The 21,700-nt window shown below is 39.3% G+C and overlaps 1 protein-coding gene across 1 annotated transcript in view; it reads right to left on the reverse strand.

The window, feature by feature from the left end:
• The window catches only part of LOC133543195 (cytochrome P450 27C1), a 61,481-nt gene that overhangs the window by 34,526 nt on the left and 5,255 nt on the right, over positions 1–21,700 (reverse strand). Inside the window, exons 2-4 of the mRNA XM_061887705.1 lie at positions 16,722–16,912; positions 16,433–16,632; positions 9,587–9,796 (exon numbers count right to left, since the gene is read on the reverse strand). Coding sequence (XP_061743689.1) covers positions 9,587–9,796; positions 16,433–16,632; positions 16,722–16,912 — 601 coding nt within the window. The remainder of the gene's footprint in view (positions 1–9,586; positions 9,797–16,432; positions 16,633–16,721; positions 16,913–21,700) is intronic.

Below are 21,700 nucleotides of genomic sequence, written 5' to 3' on the forward strand. Positions count from 1 at the left end.
CTGGGATAAAGACTGATGGGATGTTTATATCTTCCCCTTTACATCAACAATTCATCAAAATCCTCACAAAAAGGTAAAAAAAACTTTTGCCTCTTTCTGGCCATACCCGGGTCTAAATTGGCTGTCAAAGTTGACCCACTTGTGGGTTTATGTCCACAACCTTCTACTATCCAGGTGAGAGACGTTATTTATCATCTAGAATTAACTTTCATAGACTCCAAGCCTAATATGTCAATACAGCAGCAAAAGCTAGTTAGCACTAAAAGTAGTTCCTCTGCGTTAGCACTTATAATAACAATATTGGTAATACTTGGTAATAAAATGGAGTATTGTTGTTGCTTTTTCGATGTTTTTAGAGGGCTTGATGTGCGAAAAGGTGTACTCTCATTTTTTGCATTGTTAGCCACCTCTTACTCGCCATATTTTACGACTTAGACATGAAAAAAGTTTGTCTGCGTTAGCACTTATAATAACAATATTACTAATACTTGGTAATAAACCGGAGTATTGTTGTTGCTTTTTCGATGTTTTTAGAGGGCTTGATGTGCGAAAAAGTGTACTCTCATTATTTGCATTGTTAGCCACCTCTTACTTGCCATATTTAACGACTTGGACATAAAAATATTTTGTCAGAGTTAGCACTTATAATAACAACTTCGCTAATACTTGGTAATATTCAGGTGACAAGATGTATATGGAGTATTGTCGGCGCTTTTTAGATGTTTTTAGAGGGTTTTAAGTGCGAAAAAGTGTAAACATGTAGCAGTGTTGCTGAGTGCTAAACAAGATATACTAACATAATAAAACAATCACTTACTGTACAATGTCGGCTCTCACTGGGATAAAGACTGATGGGATGTTTGTATCTTCCCCTTTACGTCAACAATTCATCAAAATCCTCACAAAAGGTAAAAAAAAAAAAAAAAAAAAAAACATTTGCGTGTTTCTGGCCATACCCGGTCTAAATTGGTTGTCAAAGTTGACCAACTTGTGGGTTTATGTCCACAACCTTCTACTATCCAGGTGAGAGACGTTGTTTATCATCTAGAATTAATTTTCATAGACTCCAAGCTTAATATGTCAATACAGCAGCCAAAGCTACCTAGCACTAAAAGTAGTTCCTCTGCGTTAGCACTTATAATAACAATATTACTAATACTTGGTAATAAACCGGAGTATTGTTGTTGCTTTTTCGATGTTTTTAGACGGCTTTATGTGCGAAAAGGTGTACTCTCATTTTTTGCATTGTTAGCCACCTCTTACTTGCCATATTTTACGACTTAGACATGAAAAAAGTTTGTCTGCGTTAGCACTTATAATAACAATATTACTAATACTTGGTAATAAACCGGAGTATTGTTGTTGCTTTTTCGATGTTTTTAGACGGCTTTATGTGCGAAAAGGTGTACTCTCATTTTTTGCATTGTTAGCCACCTCTTACTTGCCATATTTTACGACTTGGACATAAAAATATTTTGTCTGCGTTAGCACTTATAATAACAACTTCGCTAATACTTGGTAATATTCAGGTGACAAGATGTATATGGAGTATTGTCGGCGCTTTTTAGATGTTTTTAGAGGGTTTTAAGTGCGAAAAAGTGTAAACATGTAGCAGTGTTGCTGAGTGCTAAACAAGATATACTAACATAATAAAACGATCACTTACTGTACAATGTCTGCTCTCACTGGGATAAAGACTGATGGGATGTTTATATCTTCCCCTTTACATCAACAATTCATCAAAATCCTCACAAAAGGTAAAAAACAAAACAAAAAAAAACATTTGTGTCTTTCTGGCCATACCCGGGTCTAAATTGGCTGTCAAAGTTGACCAACTTGTGGGTTTATATCCACAACCTTCTACTATCCGGGACGTTAAAAATCATCTAGAATTAACTTTCACAGACTCCAAGCTTAATATGTCAATAAAGCAGCAAAAGCTAGTTAGCACTAAAAATAGTTTGTCTGCGTTAGCACTTATAATAACAATATTGGTAATACTTGGTAATAAACCGGAGTATTGTTGTTGCTTTTTCGATGTTTTTAGAGGGCTTTATGTGCGAAAAAGTGTACTCTCATTATTTGCATTGTTAGCCACCTCTTACTCGCCATATTTAACGACTTGGACATAAAAATATTTTGTCAGAGTTAGCACTTATAATAACAACTTCGCTAATACTTGGTAATATTCAGGTGACAAGATGTATATGGAGTATTGTTGGCGCTTTTTAGATGTTTTTAGAGGGTTTTAAGTGCGAAAAAGTGTAAACATGTAGCAGTGTTGCTGAGTGCTAAACAAGATATACTAACATAATAAAACAATCACTTACTGTACAATGTCTGCTCTCACTGGGATAAAGACTGATGGGATGTTTATATCTGCCCCTTTACATCAACAATTCATCAAAATCCTCACAAAAGGTAAAAAAAAAACAAAAAACATTTGCGTCTTTCTGGCCATACCTGGGTCTAAATTGGCTGTCAAAGTTGACCCACTTGTGGGTTTATGTCCACAACCTTCTACTATCCAGGTGAGAGACGTTATTTATCATCTAGAATTAACTTTCATAGACTCCAAGCTTAATATGTCAATACAGCAGCCGAAGCTAGTTAGCACTAAAAGTAGTTCCTCTGCGTTAGCACTTATAATAACAATATTACTAATACTTGGTAATAAACCGGAGTATTGTTGTTGCTTTTTGGATTTTTTTTTTAGAGGGCTTGATGTACGAAAAAGTGTACTCTCATTTTTTGCATTGTTAGCCACCTCTTACTGGCCATTTTTGACGACTTAGACATAAAAATAGTTTGTCTGCGTTAGCACTTATAATAACAAATTCGCTAATACTTGGTAATATTCAGGTGACAAGATGTAAAAGGAGTATTGTTGTTTTTAGAGGGCTTTAAGTGCGAAAAAGTGTACTCTCATTATCTGCATTGTTAGCCACCTCTTACTTGCCATATTTTACGACTTGGACATAAAAATATTTTGTCTGAGTTAGCACTTATAATAACAACTTCGCTAATACTTGGTATTATTCAGTTGACAAGATGTATATGGAGTATTGTCGGCGCTTTTTAGATGTTTTTAGAGGGTTTTAAGTGCGAAAAAGTGTAAACATGTAGCAGTGTTGCTGAGTGCTAAACAAGATATACTAACATAATAAAACAATCACTTACTGTACAATGTCTGCTCTCACTGGGATAAAGACTGATGGGATGTTTATATCTTCCCCTTTACATCAACAATTCATCAAAATCCTCACAAAAAGGTAAAAAAAACTTTTGCCTCTTTCTGGCCATACCCGGGTCTAAATTGGCTGTCAAAGTTGACCCACTTGTGGGTTTATGTCCACAACCTTCTACTATCCAGGTGAGAGACGTTATTTATCATCTAGAATTAACTTTCATAGACTCCAAGCCTAATATGTCAATACAGCAGCAAAAGCTAGTTAGCACTAAAAGTAGTTCCTCTGCGTTAGCACTTATAATAACAATATTGGTAATACTTGGTAATAAAATGGAGTATTGTTGTTGCTTTTTCGATGTTTTTAGAGGGCTTTATGTGCGAAAAGGTGTACTCTCATTTTTTGCATTGTTAGCCACCTCTTACTCGCCATATTTTACGACTTAGACATGAAAAAAGTTTGTCTGCGTTAGCACTTATAATAACAATATTACTAATACTTGGTAATAAACCGGAGTATTGTTGTTGCTTTTTCGATGTTTTTAGAGGGCTTGATGTGCGAAAAAGTGTACTCTCATTATTTGCATTGTTAGCCACCTCTTACTTGCCATATTTTACGACTTGGACATAAAAATATTTTGTCTGAGTTAGCACTTATAATAACAACTTCGCTAATACTTGGTAATATTCAGGTGACAAGATGTATATGGAGTATTGTCGGCGCTTTTTAGATGTTTTTAGAGGGTTTTAAGTGCGAAAAAGTGTAAACATGTAGCAGTGTTGCTGAGTGCTAAACAAGATATATTAACATAATAAAACAATCACTTACTGTACAATGTCTGCTCTCACTGGGATAAAGACTGATGGGATGTTTGTATCTTCCCCTTTACATCAACAATTCATCAAAATCCTCACACAGGGTAAAAAAAAAACAAAACACATTTGCGTCTTTCTGGCTAGATCCGGGTCTAAATTGGCTGTCAAAGTTGACCCACTTGTGGGTTTATGTCCACAACCTTCTACTATCCAGGTGAGAGACGTTATTTATCATCTAGAATTAACTTTCACAGACTCCAAGCTTAATATGTCAATACAGCAGCAAAAGCTAGTTAGCACTAAAAGTAGTTCCTCTGCGTTAGCACATATAATAACAATATTACTAATACTTGGTAATAAACCGGAGTATTGTTGTTGCTTTTTCGATGTTTTTAGAGGGCTTGATGTGCGAAAAAGTGTACTCATTATTTGCATTGTTAGCCACCTTTTACTTGCCATATTTTACGACTTAGACATAAAAATAGTTCGTCTGCGTTAGCAATTATAATAACAAATTTGCTAATACTTGGTATTATTCAGGTGACAAGATGTATATGGAGTATTGTCGGCGCTTTTTAGATGTTTTTAGAGGGTTTTAAGTGCGAAAAAGTGTAAACATGTAGCAGTGTTGCTGAGTGCTAAACAAGATATATTAACATAATAAAACAATCACTTACTGTACAATGTCTGCTCTCAGTGGGATAAAGACTGATGGGATGTTTATATCTTCCCCTTTACATCAACAATTCATCAAAATCCTCACAAAAGGTAAAAAAAACAAAAAAACATTTGCGTCTTTCTGGCCATACCCGGGTCTAAATTGGCTGTCAAAGTTGACCCACTTGTGGGTTTATGTCCACAACCTTCTACTATCCAGGTGAGAGACGTTATTTATCATCTAGAATTAACTTTCATAGACTCCAAGCCTAATATGTCAATACAGCAGCAAAAGCTAGTTAGCACTAAAAGTAGTTCCTCTGCGTTAGCACTTATAATAACAATATTGGTAATACTTGGTAATAAAATGGAGTATTGTTGTTGCTTTTTCGATGTTTTTAGAGGGCTTTATGTGCGAAAAGGTGTACTCTCATTTTTTGCATTGTTAGCCACCTCTAACTCGCCATATTTTACGACTTAGACATGAAAAAAGTTTGTCTGCGTTAGCACTTATAATAACAATATTACTAATACTTGGTAATAAACCGGAGTATTGTTGTTGCTTTTTCGATGTTTTTAGAGGGCTTGATGTGCGAAAAAGTGTACTCTCATTATCTGCATTGTTAGCCACCTCTTACTTGCCATATTTTACGACTTGGACATAAAAATATTTTGTCTGAGTTAGCACTTATAATAACAACTTCGCTAATACTTGGTAATATTCAAGTGACAAGATGTATATGGAGTATTGTCGGCGCTTTTTAGATGTTTTTAGAGGGTTTTAAGTGCGAAAAAGTGTAAACATGTAGCAGTGTTGCTGAGTGCTAAACAAGATATATTAACATAATAAAACAATCACTTACTGTACAATGTCTGCTCTCACTGGGATAAAGACTGATGGGATGTTTGTATCTTCCCCTTTACATCAACAATTCATCAAAATCCTCACACAGGGTAAAAAAAAAAAAAAACACATTTGCGTCTTTCTGGCTAGATCCGGGTCTAAATTGGCTGTCAAAGTTGACCCACTTGTGGGTTTATGTCCACAACCTTCTACTATCCAGGTGAGAGACGTTATTTATCATCTAGAATTAACTTTCACAGACTCCAAGCTTAATATGTCAATACAGCAGCCAAAGCTAGTTAGCACTAAAAGTAGTTCCTCTGCGTTAGCACATATAATAACAATATTACTAATACTTGGTAATAAACCGGAGTATTGTTGTTGCTTTTTCGATGTTTTTAGAGGGCTTGATGTGCGAAAAAGTGTACTCATTATTTGCATTGTTAGCCACCTTTTACTTGCCATATTTTACGACTTAGACATAAAAATAGTTCGTCTGCGTTAGCAATTATAATAACAAATTTGCTAATACTTGGTAATATTCAGGTGACAAGATGTATATGGAGTATTGTCGGCGCTTTTTAGATGTTTTTAGAGGGTTTTAAGTGCGAAAAAGTGTAAACATGTAGCAGTGTTGCTGAGTGCTAAACAAGATATATTAACATAATAAAACAATCACTTACTGTACAATGTCTGCTCTCACTGGGATAAAGACTGATGGGATGTTTATATCTTCCCCTTTACATCAACAATTCATCAAAATCCTCACAAAAAGGTAAAAAAAAAAAAACATTTTTTTTTCGTCTTTCTGGCCATACCTGGGTCTAAATTGGCTGTCAAAGTTGACCCACTTGTGGGTTTATGTCCACAACCTTCTACTATCCAGGTGAGAGACGTTATTTATCATCTAGAATTAACTTTCACCGACTCCAAGCTTAATATGTCAATACAGCAGTCGAAGCTAGTTAGCACTAAAAGTAGTTCCTCTGCGTTAGCACTTATAATAACAATATTACTAATAAACCGGAGTATTGTTGTTGCTTTTTCGATGTTTTTAGAGGGCTTGATGTGCGAAAAAGTGTACTCTCATTATTTGCATTGTTAGCCACCTCTTACTGGCCATATTTGACGACTTAGACATGAAAATATTTTGTCTGCGTTAGCACTTCTGATAACAAATTCGCTTATACTTGGTAATTTTCAGTTGACGAGATGTATATGGAGTATTGTCGGCGCTTTTTAGATTTTTTTAGAGGGTTTTATGTGCGAAAAAGTGTACTCTCATTATCTGCATTGTTAGCCAACTCTTACTTGCCATATTTTAAGACTTAGACATAAAATTGTTTGTCTGAGTTAGCAACATTCAATAACAAAATGGCTAATACTTGTTAATACTCCAGTGACGAGATGTAAACGGAGTATTGTTGGTGTTTTTCGAGGTTTTTAGAGGGCTTTATGTGCTAAAAAGTGTACTCTCATTATTTGCATTGTTAGCCACCTCTTACTTGCCATATTTGACGACTTGGACATAAAAATAGTTTGTCTGCGTTAGCACTTGTTATAAAAAATGTTGCTAATACTTGGTTTTATTCAGTTGACGAGATGTAAATAGAGTAGTCTTGGCGCCTTTTAGATGTTTTTAGAGGGCTTTAAGTGCGAAAAAGTGTACTCTCATTATCTGCATTGTTAGCCACCTCTTACTTGCCATATTTTACGACTTGGACATAAAAATATTTTGTCTGTGTCAGCACTTATAATAACAAAATCACTAATACTTGTTAATATCAAGGTGACAAGATGTAAAAGGAGTATTGTTGTTGTTTTTAGGATGTTTTTAGAGGGCTTTATGTGCTAAAAAGTGTACTCTCATTATCTGCATTGTTAGCCACCTCTTACTTGCCATATTTTACGACTTAGACATAAAAATAGTTTGAGTTAGCAAGTTTTAATAACAAAATGACTAATACTTGTTAATGCTCAGGTGACAAGATGTAAAAGGAGTATTGTTGTTGTTTTTAGGATGTTTTTAGAGGGCTTTATGTACGAAAAAGTGTACTCTCATTATTTGCATTGCTAGCCACCTCTTATTTGCCATATTTTATGACTTAGACATAAAAATGTTTGTCTGTGTCAGCACTTATAATAACAAAATCGCTAATACTTGTTAATATCAAGGTGACAGGATGTAAATGGAGTATTGTTGATGCTTTTTGGATGTTTTTAGAGGGTTTCATGTGCAAAAAAGTGTACTCTCATTATCTGCATTGTTAGCCACCTCTTACTTGCCATATTTCACGTCTTAGACATAAAAATAGTTTGTCTTTGTTAGCACTTATGATAACAAATTCGCTAATACTTGGTATTATTCAGTTGACGAGATGTAAATGGAGTATTGTTGGCACTTTGTGGATGTTTTTAGAGGGCTTTAGGTGCGAAAAGGTGTACTCTCATTATTTGCATTGTTAGCCACCTCTTACTTGCCATATTTCACGTCTTAGACATAAAAATAGTTTGTCTGTGTGAGCACATATGATAACAAAATCGCTAATACTTGTTAATGTCAAGGTGACATGATATAAATGGAGTATTGTTGTTGCTTTTTGGATTTTTTTAGAGGGCTTTACGTGCGAAAAAATGTACTCTCATTATTTGCATTGTTAGCCACCTCTTACTTGCCATATTTGACGACTTAGACATGGAAATATTTTGTCCGCGTGAGTTGGGGAGGGAGGGCATTATTTTTTTGGGGTTGGAGCACTAATTGTAAGTGTATCTTGTGTTTTATTAGGTTGATTTAATTAAAAAATATTAATAATAAAAAAATAATAATAATAAATTCTTCTGCGGCCTAGTACCATTCGAGTGGTGGTTGGGGACCACTGTTGTAGCCAGTTCAGTTTCAGTTTTGTTCTGCATAGCCTTCCCTACGCTTCAATGCCTTTTCTTAGGGGCACTCACCTTTTGTTTATTTCTGGTTTTAAGCATTAGACACCTTTTTACCTGCACCCTGCCTCCCGCTGTTTCCGACATCTACAAAGCAATTAGCTACCTGCTGCCACCTACTGATATGGAAGAGTATTACACGGTTACTCTGCCGAGCTCTAGACCAGTGTTTTTCAACCTTTTTTGAGCCAAAGCCCATTTTTTGCGTTGAAAAAATGCAGAGTCACACCACCAGCATTAAAAACAACGAAACTCAGTTGACAGTAAAAAGTTTTTGTCGCAATTGTTGGATATGACTTTAAAGCATCAGCAAGCATGCATGACTATAGCTCTTGTCTCAAAGTAGGTGTACTGTCACCACCTGTCACATCACACCCTGACTTATTTGGAGTTGTTTGCTGTTTTCCTGTGTGTAGTGTTTTACTTATGGTCTTGGGCGCCTATTTTGGTGGCTTTTTCTCTTTTTTTGGTATTTTCCTGTAGCAGTTTCATGTCTTCCTTTGAGCGATAGTTCCCGCATCTACTTGGTTTTAGCAATTAAGAATATTTCAGTAGTTTTTATCCTTACTTGTAGGGACATTGTTGATTGTCATGTCATGTTCGGATGTACATTGTGGACGTCGTCTTTGCTCCACAGTAAGTCTTTGCTGTCGTCCAGCATTCTGTTTTTGTTTACTTTGTAGCCAGTTCAGTTTTAGTTTTGTTCTGCATAGCCTTCCCTACGCTTCAATGCCTTTTCTTAGGGGCACTCACCTTTTGTTTATTTTTGGTTTTAAGCATTAGACACCTTTTTACCTGCACCCTGCCTCCCGCTGTTTCCGACATCGACAAAACAATTAGCTACCTACACGGTTACTCTGCCGAGCTCTAGACAGCATCGACACTCAACAACAACACATCATTTGCAGACTATAATTGTTGGTGTGCAAAAAATATTTTTAAGACAAATAGGTGAAATTAGATAATTTCCCACGGCACACCAGACTGTAGTTGAAAAACACTGATTTAGAAGTCAGAGTAAAGAAAAGATATGTGTTCTTGTCTCAAAAAAACCCCCAACAGTTCTCCTTTAAGAGCTCAATCAGCCTTTAAAAAGCTGCAAAGGAGCCAACTGAACGTGTTGATGGGCGACCACTCACTGAATTTGAAGAGGCCGTCCCAGGAGAAGCAGAACTCCTCCCAAGGTTTGGGGATGATGGGCCGCAGCCACTTGGGGATGGCTCCGGCGTACATGGTGGTCTTGAAGGAGCTGAACATGAGGTGCAGCGCGTCGATGTAGTTTTGAGTTTCCTGGGGAATCTGGTTCTGCAGACAGCCGAGGCGACACTCGTACAAAATGGCCGCGATGCCTGCCAAGACAGAAAAAAACACACACGATAATAACGTCAGCGCCGTGAAAACATGCCACACCTGTCCCCGTGCCACTGTAGAAATCGAAATATTTAAATTTGAAAACAGTTCCAAGTGTCAAACATTTAAGATCAAATATCTGTCATGTCTGTTCATGTTTTTGTTTACTTATGTTCTGTTTTGACTGCATTGTTTTTAGTTTTTGCACTCCCTTGTTTGTCTTATTACTATGCCAACTCATTAGTTTTCACCTTGTCCTCATGTCACGCCCCTGTCCTCATGTCTCACACCTGTTTTTACTAATCACCACAATATTATTTAAGCCTGTCTGTTTCTGTTGTTCGCCCTGGCAACATCACCTCCTTCACCACCTTCTATGCCAGGGGTGTCAAACTCAAATACAGAGCGGGACAAAATTTAAAACTGAACGAAGCCGCGGGCCGAGGTTGAACAAATTAATCCTTTAATAGGGACCCAAACAAGTTTTGCATTGAATATTGACCAAGCAAGGGATAGGTTGATTGGCAACACTAAATGGTCCCTAGTGTGTGAATGTGAGTGTGAATGTTGTCTGTCTATCTGTGTTGGCCCTGCGATGAGGTGGCGACTTGTCCAGGGTGTACCCTGCCTTCCGCCCGATTGTAGCTGAGATAGGCGCCAGCGCCCCCCGCGACCCCGAAAGGGAATAAGCGGTAGAAAATGGATGGATGGATGGCTTATATAACTTTATAGTCACATGGAAAATCAAGTTTAAAATAATAATAATTAAAACATATCAATGGCATATCAAATAAAATAAAAATACTAATTGAATGCCTCTTTTCGGCGGCGGGTTTGAGTTGGGGCGGGGTTTGGTGGTAGCCGGGGTGTATATCCGCTGTGAACGGGACTCTCGCTGCTGTGTCGGATCCGCTTTGGACTGGACTCTTGCGACTGTATTGGATCCATTATGGATTGAACTTTCACAGTATCATGTTAGACCCGCTCGACATTCATTGCTTTCCTCCTCTCCAAGGTTCTCATAGTCATCATTGTCACCGACGTCCCACTGGGTGTGAGTTTTTCCTTGCCCTTATGTGGGCCTACCGAGGATGTCGTAGTGGTTTGTGCAGCCCTTTGAGACACTAGTGATTTAGGGCTATATAAGTAAACATTGATTGATTGATTGATTGATATTGTAGCGTCCCGGAAGAGTTAGTGATGCAAGGGGTTCTGGGTATTTGTTCGGTTGTGTTTATATTGTGTTTATGTTGTGTTACGGTGCGGATGTTCTCCCAAAATGTGTTTGTCATTCTTGTTTGCTCTGGGTTCACTGTGTGGCGTATCTTTGTAACAGTGTTAAAGTTGTTTATAGGGCCACCCTCAGTGTGACCTGTATGGCTGTTGACCAAGTATGCCTTGCATACACTTGTGTGTGTATGAGCCGCTTATATTGTGTGAGTGGGCCGGCACGCTGTTTGTATGGAGGAAAAGCGGACGTGGCGACATGTAGAGAACGCCAAAGGCAGTGCTTTTACGGCCTGCCCCCAATATTATTGTCCAGGTGGAAATCGGGAGAAATTCGGGAGGGGCACTGAACTTCGGGAGTCTCCCGGGAAAATCGGGAGGGTTGACGAGTATGAGTATTAGTGGTGAATGCGGTGATACAGCGGCGGGCCAGCTCGGTTGGTAGAGCGGCCGTGTCAGCAACTTGAGGGTTGCAGGTTCGATTCCCGCTTCCGCCAACCTAGTCACTGCTGTCGTGTCCTTGGGCAAGACACTTTACCCACGTGCTCCCAGTGACACCCACACTGGTTTAAATGTAACTTAGATATTGGGTTTCACTATGTAAAGCGCTTTGAGTCACTAGAGAAAATGCACTATATAAATATCATTCACTTCACTTCACTAATGTTAATTTGATATTGCCTTAAGGGCCAAATTAAATTACACGGCGGGCCAGATTTGGCCCGCGGGCCAGAGTTTGACACCCATGTTCTATGCCTTCCATGCAAGAGACCCATGTTCCTTTCTCGTTACAGTAAGTGTTTTTTGTTATTCATGCCATTGTGCAAGTGTTTTGTTTTATGTTCATAGTTTTGTTTCATAGCCAAGTTTTGTACTTCCGCCGTGGTGCGCGCCTTTTGTTTATAAAAGATGTCTCTACCTTCACGCCGTTTCCACACCCTTCGCTTGGCACCTCGGGAAAAGAATCCAGGTCCAAGTCCAAGTCCTGACAATATCAGTGTATGTATTATGCTGATAGTATATATTTGTATAATGAATTGATTAACGTGGACAAGTTGAAAAACTTATTGGGGTGTTACCATTTAGTGGTCAATTGTACGGAATATGTACTGTACTGTGCAATCTACTAATAAAAGTGTCAATCAATCAATCAATTTGACCAGCAGTCATTCTGAGCGACGTGCCTACAGGGCGGCCATCTTGGTAAGGGCAATTATTCATTTTAACTGCTTCAGCTACATGTTACTAACCAAAACATTTAACAAGAAGACCACAGGTGAGCTACTAATACGGTTTAATATCGCATATTTACAACAAAAATTACCATAAATTAATAATAATAATAATAACGTGGACCCCGACTTAAACAAGTCGAAAAATTATTCAGGTGTTACCATTTAGTGGTCAATTGTACGGAATATGTACTGTACTGTGCAACCTACTAATAAAAGTATCAATCAGTCAGTATTGGCTGCAATATGGATATGGATGCCATCCATCCATCCATCCATTTTCTACCACTTATTCCCTTTGGGGTCACGGGAGATATGGATGCATTAATTGTAATTAAATAGACTAATCAAGGCCCTGCGATGAGGTGGCGACTTGTTCCGCCCGATTGTAGCTGAGATAGGCGTCAGCGACCCCTGCCACCCCAAAAGGGAATAAGCGGTAGAAAATGGATGGATGGATAGACTAATCAAAAGGCTGAAACATTCCTATAAAGACAAATATTTGTGTTGTTTATTCCTCATTAGTATCAGCACTTTAGCCTTTGTATCTTTTTGCTTTATTTTTACTTCTTTTTTTGTTGTTGATTTAATGTCTTTAATGATTCAATGAGGTATGTCCCCCCCCAGGCCATATTTGGCCTTCCTGGTGGAAAAGTAAAGCAGTGAAGTTCAAAGAAGGGTCTGGTGTTGGAATTCTTATTAGGGACCGAATGTCCCTTTGGGACAGAGGACACTATTGAATTTCTAGCGTTTTATTCTTTCTGTAATATTATTCCGTAGCTTTGAGCTGTAATTTGACCCCCTTATCATGCTTCAAAACTCACCAAATTTGACACACGCATCAGGACTGGCGAACAATGCAATTTAGTATAAAAAACCTAACCCAAAACTCAAAATTGCGCTCTAACGCCCCCTAGGAAGAAAACAGACAAAACTGCCTGTAACTTCCAGTATGAATGAAACAAAAACCTCTATGTAGGTCTCACTTAGACCTAGATTTCATACACTAACATCCTTCAGCAAAAGTCAACATGAAGTTTGCAATTCCCCCTTCAAAACCAAAGTTCTGCAAAAACACTCACCTTTGCCTCTTTGAGCTGTAATTTGACCTTCTTAACATGCTTCAAAACTCACCAAACTGGACACACACATCAGGACTGGTGATAATTGCGATCTAATAAAAAAAAAAAACAAGCACCAAAACTCAAAATTGCGCTCTAGCGCCCCCTAGGAATAAAACACAGACAAAACTGCTCCTAGGAAGAAAACAAAGACAAAACTGCCTGTTACTTCCAGTAGGAATGTCGTAGTGACATGAAACAAAATCCTCTATGTAGGTCTCACTTAGACCTAGATTTCATACACTGACATCCTTCAGGAAAAATCAACAGGAAGTTTGCAATTCCCCCTTGAAAAACTAAACTTTTGTAAAAACACTCACCTTTGCCTCTTTGAGCTGTAATTTGACCCCCTTAACATGCTTCAAAACTCACCAAACTGGACACACACATCAGGACTGGCGATAATTGCGATTTAATAAAAAAAAAAAAAAAGCACCAAAACTCAAAATTGCGCTCTAGCGCCCCCTAGGAATAAAACACAGACAAAACTGCTCCTAGGAAGAAAACAAAGACAAAACTGCCTGTTACTTCCAGTAGGAATGTCGTAGCGACATGAAACAAAATCCTCTATGTAGGTCTCACTTAGACCTAGATTTCATACACTGACATCCTTCAGGAAAAATCAACAGGAAGTTTGCAATTCCCCCTTGAAAAACTAAACTTTTGTAAAAACACTCACCTTTGCCTCTTTGAGCTGTAATTTGACCTGCTTAACATGCTTCAAAACTCACCAAACTGAACACACACACATAAGAACTGGTGAAAATGGCGATCTAATCAAAAAACCTAACCCCAAAACTCAAAATTGTGCTCTAGCGCCTCCTAGGAATAAAACACTGACAAAACTGCTCCTAGGAACTGCCTGTTACTTCCAGTATGAATGTTGTGGCGACATGAAACAAAAACCTCTATGTAGGTCTCACTTAGACCTACATTTCATTTATTGACAAGCACCAGTAAAAATTAACAGGAAGTTTGCAATTCCCCCTTCAAAACTAAAGTTTTTCAAAAACCTGTCACCTTTTTTCAAACATTATCTCCTCTGAGCGAGTTTGTCGTGTCGGCTTCAAACTACCACAGGAGAGAAATTTAACCCTTCTGATTAAATAAATTCGGAATATTCATCATAGTTTTTCTTCTTTGTACTTTGTAAACAGTAAGTTTGAAGAGTTTCTTGAAGTGGATCCTATTAGTACATTGTTTGATTCCTTTGCTTAATCCATTCTATCATTTAATTCCACATACTGATATACTGAAGGTCTCAAGTGCTTTACGTGAATACAAATGTTTTGAATTACATTTTTCTCTAAGATTATATTTCGTCTCTTTTTTTGAGAAGAGTCATTGTATATTATTGGGTAGAAGACTATATATAGTTTGCTTTGTGTATCATTTTAGCTGTTTGCATATTCACCATGTCGGGGAATTTCAGTATTTTTAATTCAATAAATAAAAGGATTTGTGTCAAGACTCGGACTATGGTGTGGTTGGTTTTCCCGGAATGCAAAGGAAGGTGACGGGACATGGCGTGAACACATGTTTTAATTTATCTATGTAAAATTGAAAAAAAAGTGCAAACAAAAGGCGCGCACAAGGCAGAGAACAAACTTGGCTAAAATATGTTTAAAAAAAAAACTACCACAAAGACAGACTGAAACCAAAAAACCCTAACCCAAATAAGTACAGGTGAAACCATTGAGTTGTCATCGAAATTTGTCGTCTGCAATTGACCCATCCCCTTGTTCCACCCCCTGGGAGGTGAGGGGAGCAGTGAGCAGCAACGGTGGCCACGCCCGGGAATCATTTTTGTTGATTTAACCCCCCAATTCCAACCCCTGATGCTCAGTGCCAAGCTGGGCGGTAATGGCTTCCATTTTTATAGTCTTTGCTATGACTCGGCCAGGGTTTGAACTCACAACCTACCCATCTCAGGGCGGACACTCTAACCACTAGGCCACCGTGTAGGTCAGGGGTCTCAAACTCAATTCACCTGGGGCCCACTGGATGCAGAGTCTGGGTGAGGCTGGGCCGCAAGAAAAGAAAATATTGCAGCGTCCCGCAAGAGTTAGTGCTGCAAGGGGTTTTGGGGTATTTGTTCTGTTGTGTTTATGTTGTGTTACGGTGCGGATGTTCTCCCAAAATGTGTTTGTGAAGTGAAGTGAATTATATTTTATATAGTGACTCAAAGCGCTTTTACATAGTGAAACCCAATATCTAAGTTACATTTAAACCAGTGTGGGTGGCACTGGGAGCAGGTGGGTAAAGTGTCTTGCCCAAGGACACAACGGCAGTGACTAGGATGGCGGAAGCGGGAATTGAACCTGCAACCCTGGAGTTGCTGGCACGGCCACTCGACCAACCGAGCTATGCCGTTTGGTGTGTGTTCACAGTGTGGCGCATATTTACAACAGTGTTAAAGTTGTTTATACGGCCACCCTCGGTGTGACCTGTATGGCTGTTGACCAAGTATGCCTGGCATTCACTTGTGTGTGTGAAAAGCCGCAGATATTATGCAACACCAGTGCCTTTAAGGTTTATTGGCGCTCTGTACTTCTCCCTACGTCCGTGTACCACGCCGTAGAGCGGCGTTTTAAAATGTCATGAATTTCACTTTTTGAAACTGATACAGATAATTTCGGATAAAACATTTTAAAAAGCATTTATCGGCCGATAATACCGGTAGTCCGATAACGGTTTGAATTGGTTCAGGTTATTGGGGACTGTTATTACTGACGGACATGTGTCGCGGTGTGACTGCACGTAAGAAAACCCTCGTCTCCATGGCAACATCTCTGTCGCTTCCACTCATTTTCTGCTTTTCCACTAATGCAGGGGTAGGCAACCCAGAACGTTGAAAGAGCCATTTTAGACCCAAATAACACAAGCGCCATTCAAATAAAATTCCCGGGTCGCACTAACATTAGACTTTCATATTAAGATGGCGGCCGCAAAATAACGTCTCGGCCAGAGGCCGCGTGTTTGAGACCTTGGTGTAGGTACAAGGATTTGAGAGTATGACCAGGTGGAGTCAAGTCCTCCTTTCAGACGGACTTACCTTCCATGGCGTACTTGAAGAAGAGGTCGTTGACGTTGACCACGGTCACTCCGTCCGCCTCCTGGCTGCGCAGGATACAAAGTCTCTGGACCAGGTCGTCCACCACCTGGTTGATGTCGTCGGAGAAGACCGCCACGTCGCGGGGTCTCATGATGAGTTGCCTCAGGACGCTTCGCATTTTCAACCAGTGGTCGCCCTCCCTGCGGACGTTTCAGGTTTTGGAGTCAAAGACACAACTTTTGCTGCCGACCAACCGGGTCTACAAAGTCTTCCATTGAGCCGCTCTTACGCCGAGATGAGGCCTGTGGAGCGTCCCCTCATGTCCCTGTACTCCTTCCAGGACTCCATGTTGGCTCTCTGAGGGGCCACGCCCTCGGCCCGCAGCACCTGAGCCACCAGGTCTCGGTCTGCGATGGAGACCACCAGTTGTGGTCCAAAGTGGGACTTGAAGATTTTCCCATACTTCTTGCTGTGTTCCATCTAGCAAACATCAAGAACCTGGTCATTTCTTACACTTCTTGGTCTTCATGGCAGGTTTTATTCAGGTTTTCCACAAAATCAGAGCTTTAATGTCACTTACAATTGTTAAATTGCCACCTATGTCCCATGGAAATGTTCACATACGGAACCAATTCCCAGTACCTGAAATCAATACCAGTACCAATTTCTGTATTTGTGTGTATATGTTAAAAAATAAATTGTTTTCCTTACAAAATCTCATTTTTATTGAAACATTTAAAAATGAGCCGATTATGACAACTACTGTCCGGCTGTTAAATCTTATTACCGCATTTCTGAGTCTCAATTATACTTTTAAGGTCCAAGACGTTAGATGGCAGCAGTGTAGAGTTTATGGTGTGTTGGCTCGTCAATTCTAAGTGTTTGTTGCGCCCTAAAAAGTGTGCATACTGTAAGTCATTACACAGCAGATGTTTGAATGTAACGTGCATTTTCATTGTAGTTTTCATTAACACATTTGAAAGTGTTAAAATCCATCCATCCATCCATTTTCTACCGCTTATTCCCTTTTGGGGTCGCGGGGGGCGCTGGCGCCTATCTCAGCTACAATCGGGCGGAAGGCGGGGTACACCCTGGACAAGTCGCCACCTCATCGCAGGGCCAACACAGATAGACAGACAACATTCACACCCACTTTCACACACTAGGGACCATTTAGTGTTGCAAAATCGCCTTGTAATAATAATAATAATAATAATAGATTTTATTTGTAAAAAGCACTTTACGTTGAGCAAACAACCTCAATGTGCCACAGTGTAAAAAAAAATAGTAATAATAAAAAATTAATAAAATATAAAACTAGAAACAGCCCAAAGGCTACAACCAGCATGCATGTCTATAGAAAGGCTTTTTTTAAAAAGATGGGTTTTTAAGCCTTTTTTAAAAGCATCCACAGTCTGAGGTGCCCTCAGGTTGTCAGGGAGAGCGTTCCACAGACTGGGAGCAGCGGAGCAAAAAGCCCGGTCTCCCATTGTAGGATCGCTAATGCTAATTAGCTGCATGTAAACAGCAAACCCAAGGTATACTAGCATCGAGCTAGGAAAAGGGGAGCTCGATTTACTCGATTACTTTGTTGCCATTGAAAATTTCCACATTAGTAGTTTGGCTGAGTCTGCTCTCAGTGCTGCTGGAGTGATCGTCCCGCGCAACACACGCACTGTAAAATGGCACTGTTTGATTCTACATGAATCAGTGCCTGGATCGTTCAGTGCCAAAAAAGTACCGGATCCCTACTAGTATTACAGATGTGAATCCTGGCTTTAGGGTTCATATTCAGACCAAATCTTGCACAAATACTATTTGGTATATATGATTATAAAAGTTTATAGTGTATAGTTTATGGTGAGTTGGCTCGTCAGTTGTACGTTTTTGTTGCGCCTTAAAAAGTGTTCATACTGTAAGTCATTGCGGAGCAGATGTTTGAATGGAACGTGGTTGTAGTTTTCATTGACCCATTTGGAAGTGTTGAAATCGCCATGTAGCATCGCAAATGCTAATCAGTAGCATGCAAATAGCCAACCCAATGTATTTTAGCATCGAGCTAGGAAAAGTGCAGCCTGACTTGACATGCTTACATAAACAATGACTTCATTGACATTGAAAATTGCCACATTACCTGGAGGTAGTTTGGCCGAGTACGCTCTCAGTGCTGCTGGAGTGGTCGCCAAACGCCATAGTGTGACGTCCTACGCAACACACGTACCGTAGGATGGCACCGTTTGATTCTACGTGAATCCGTACTACCCTTCAGTGCCAAAAAAAGGTACCGGATTTGGTATCGGATCCCTACTCGTATTACAGATGTGAATCTTTCTACAACTCACGATTCAATTTAAGTCAGGTCCTTAGGGGTAAATGTTGTAATCGGGGGATCCCTCAAAATCAAATTCCGCGTAGGCCCCCATTTTACGCACCATTTTAGAACGGAACAATTCGCTACCTGGACTTTAATGGATCCCATTGAAACCTTTTTTTTTCAGGCAAATTGATGCATTTTAAATCTTTTTTGTTACAGATTTGTCATGTTTTGTAATCTTGATTATGTTTTGTTATTTGTCTGCTAGTTTTGGACTCCATTAGTTCCTGTCTTTGTGCACCCTTGTTTGTTTTTAGTTTCCATGTTGACTCCATTAGTTCCTGTTTGCAATTCCTTGGTTGCTCATTGTGTTCACCTGTCTCTGCTTCCCGAGCGCTGATCAGAGGCAGCATTTGAGCTCATCTTTGCCAGTCAGTCGGCCTGGCGTCACTGATCTTTTCACACTCTGTTCATGCTTGATTCATGCTGCTCTTGTCTTGTCACGGAAGTGTTCTTTGTTATTCAAGCCACAGTTTATTGCGTTGTTTGGTTTATGTTTCATGTCCTAAGTTGTTTGTGCCTCCGCCTTGTGCGCGCCTTTTGTTTGTACCTTTTTAGTCATGATTAAATCATGTTTTTACCTACACACCATGTCCCGAGTAGTCCGTCTGCCTTCCTGGGAGAACGACCCCGCAGCAAGCTGCGACCCCCCCTTCCCCCATCTTGACAAGATTAAAAAAACAAAGTTAATTAAAGCTGCAAGCAGCGATGGACGGGACCGCTTTGGCTGCTGCCCCCGCCACCCAAGCCCAGATAAGCAGTAGAAGATGGATGGATGGATTATTACACAGAGAAAAAGTTGTATACACATGTGTTATACATCATTCTCATAGTAATAACAGTTGTGAAGTGGCTTGGGCATTTTATAAGGACGCCTTGGTGCCGCCTGTTGATTTTAGTTGGGGGTGGTCAGTGTATGAAATATAGGTCTCAGTGAGACCTACATTATATTGAGGTTTTTGTTTCATGTGTGTATGACAGTCCTACAGTTTTGTCTGAGCAGAAAGCCGCCATTTTGTGACAACAGCGCCAGCGCAATGGTTCTTTGCGGGCTCATAAAATCCAAACCGGGGCAGTAATTAAAACTCTTGCTTTAACTTTTAATTTGAAGGGTTCAATCTCTCTTCTGTGCTTATTTGAAGCCGAAACGACAAACGGCCTCAGAGGAGATAATGTTTGAAAAAATGCGACATTTTTTAGCCAACTTTTGTATTGAAGTGAGAATAGCAAACTTCCTGTTGATTTTAGTTGGGGGCAGTCAGTGTATGAAATATAGGTCTCAGTGAGACCTACATTATATTGAGGTTTTTGTTTCATGTGTGTATGACAGTCCTACAGTTTTGTCTGAGCAGAAAACCGCCATTTTGTGACAACAGCAGCAGCAGCGCAATGGTTCTTTGCGGGCTCATAAAATCCAAACCGGGGAAGTAATTAAAACTCTTTCTTTAACTTTTAATCAGAAGGGTTCAATCTCTCTTCTGTGCTTATTGAAAGCCGAATCGACATACAGCCTTAGAGCAGATAATGTTTGAAAAAATGCGACATTTTTTAGCCAACTTTTGTATTGAAGTGAGAATAGCAAACTTCCTGTTGATTTTAGTTGGGGGCGGTCAGTGTATGAAATATAGGTCTCAGTGAGACCTACATTATATTGAGGTTTTTGTTTCATGTGTGTATGACAGTCCTACAGTTTTGTCTGAGCAGAAAGCCGCCATTTTGTGACAGCAGCAGCAGCGCAATGGTTCTTTGCGGGCTCATAAAATCCAAACCGGGGAAGTGATTAAAACTCTTTCTTTAACTTTTAATCAGAAGGGTTCAATCTCTCTTCTGCGCTTATTTGAAGCCGAAACGACCTCAGAGCAGATAATGTTTGAAAAAATGCGACATTTTTTAGCCAACTTTTGTATTGAAGTGAGAATAGCAAACTTTGTGTTGATTTTAGTCGGGGGGTTTCAGTGGATGAAATATAGGTCTAACTGAGACCTACGTAGTGGTTTTTTATTTTATGTTTATACGAAATTTCTACTGGAAGTTACAGACAGTTTTGTCTGTGTTTTCTTCCTAGAGGGCGCTAAAGTGCAATTTTGAGTTTTTCGCAATTTTCGCCAGTCCTTATGTGTGTGTCAAATTTGGTGAGTTTTGAAGCATGTTAAGAGAGTCAAATTAATTTTACGCACCATTTTAGAGCGGAACAATTTGCTACCTGGATTTGAATGGATCCCATTTAAACCTTTTTTTTTTTTTATGCAAATTAATGCATTTTAAATCTTTTTTGTTACAGATTAAAAAAACAAATCTAATTAAGTTATTTTTTGATTGAATCTTTCTTAGATCTATATTTTTTTCTTTTTTGTTTTCTTTCATGTTAATGATGATGCAATGTTATGCAGAGGCGTACGTACAACAATTTGATAGACAAATGATACTATTTATTGTTTATGATCCTATTATTGTTCCTCTTGGGGGAAGCGTCTCATAAAATAATTAAGAAGCACTGAGCTAATTTGGGGCCTAAGCAAGAATTTTGTTTGAAAATGACCTCTTATCATCCGCTGTTTTGTGTTTTCTGTTGGTTTTGGACTCTTTCGGTTCCTGTTTGTGCACCTCTCAGTTGGTTTCCAAAGTTACTCATTATTTTCACCTGCCGCCTGTTCCGGACGTGCTCCTGTTTTGTGATTACTATCATTATTTAAGCCTGCCTTCTCCAGTCAGTCAGTCTTGCTTCCTAGTCTGTTTTTATACAACAAGTGACGACTTCTGTTTTGCCGCTCGCTACCTGGTAGCTTCCACGCTAGGCTATTTGTTTTCTAGCTCCCATGCTAGCTCTTTTGGTTTAGTCAAAGTCTGTTTTATTGCCTAAATAAATCATTTCCTACCTTCACGCTGTTTCTGAA

This window comes from Nerophis ophidion, linkage group LG25, assembly GCF_033978795.1.
Source record: "Nerophis ophidion isolate RoL-2023_Sa linkage group LG25, RoL_Noph_v1.0, whole genome shotgun sequence".
In the NCBI taxonomy this organism is placed as follows: domain Eukaryota; kingdom Metazoa; phylum Chordata; class Actinopteri; order Syngnathiformes; family Syngnathidae; genus Nerophis; species Nerophis ophidion.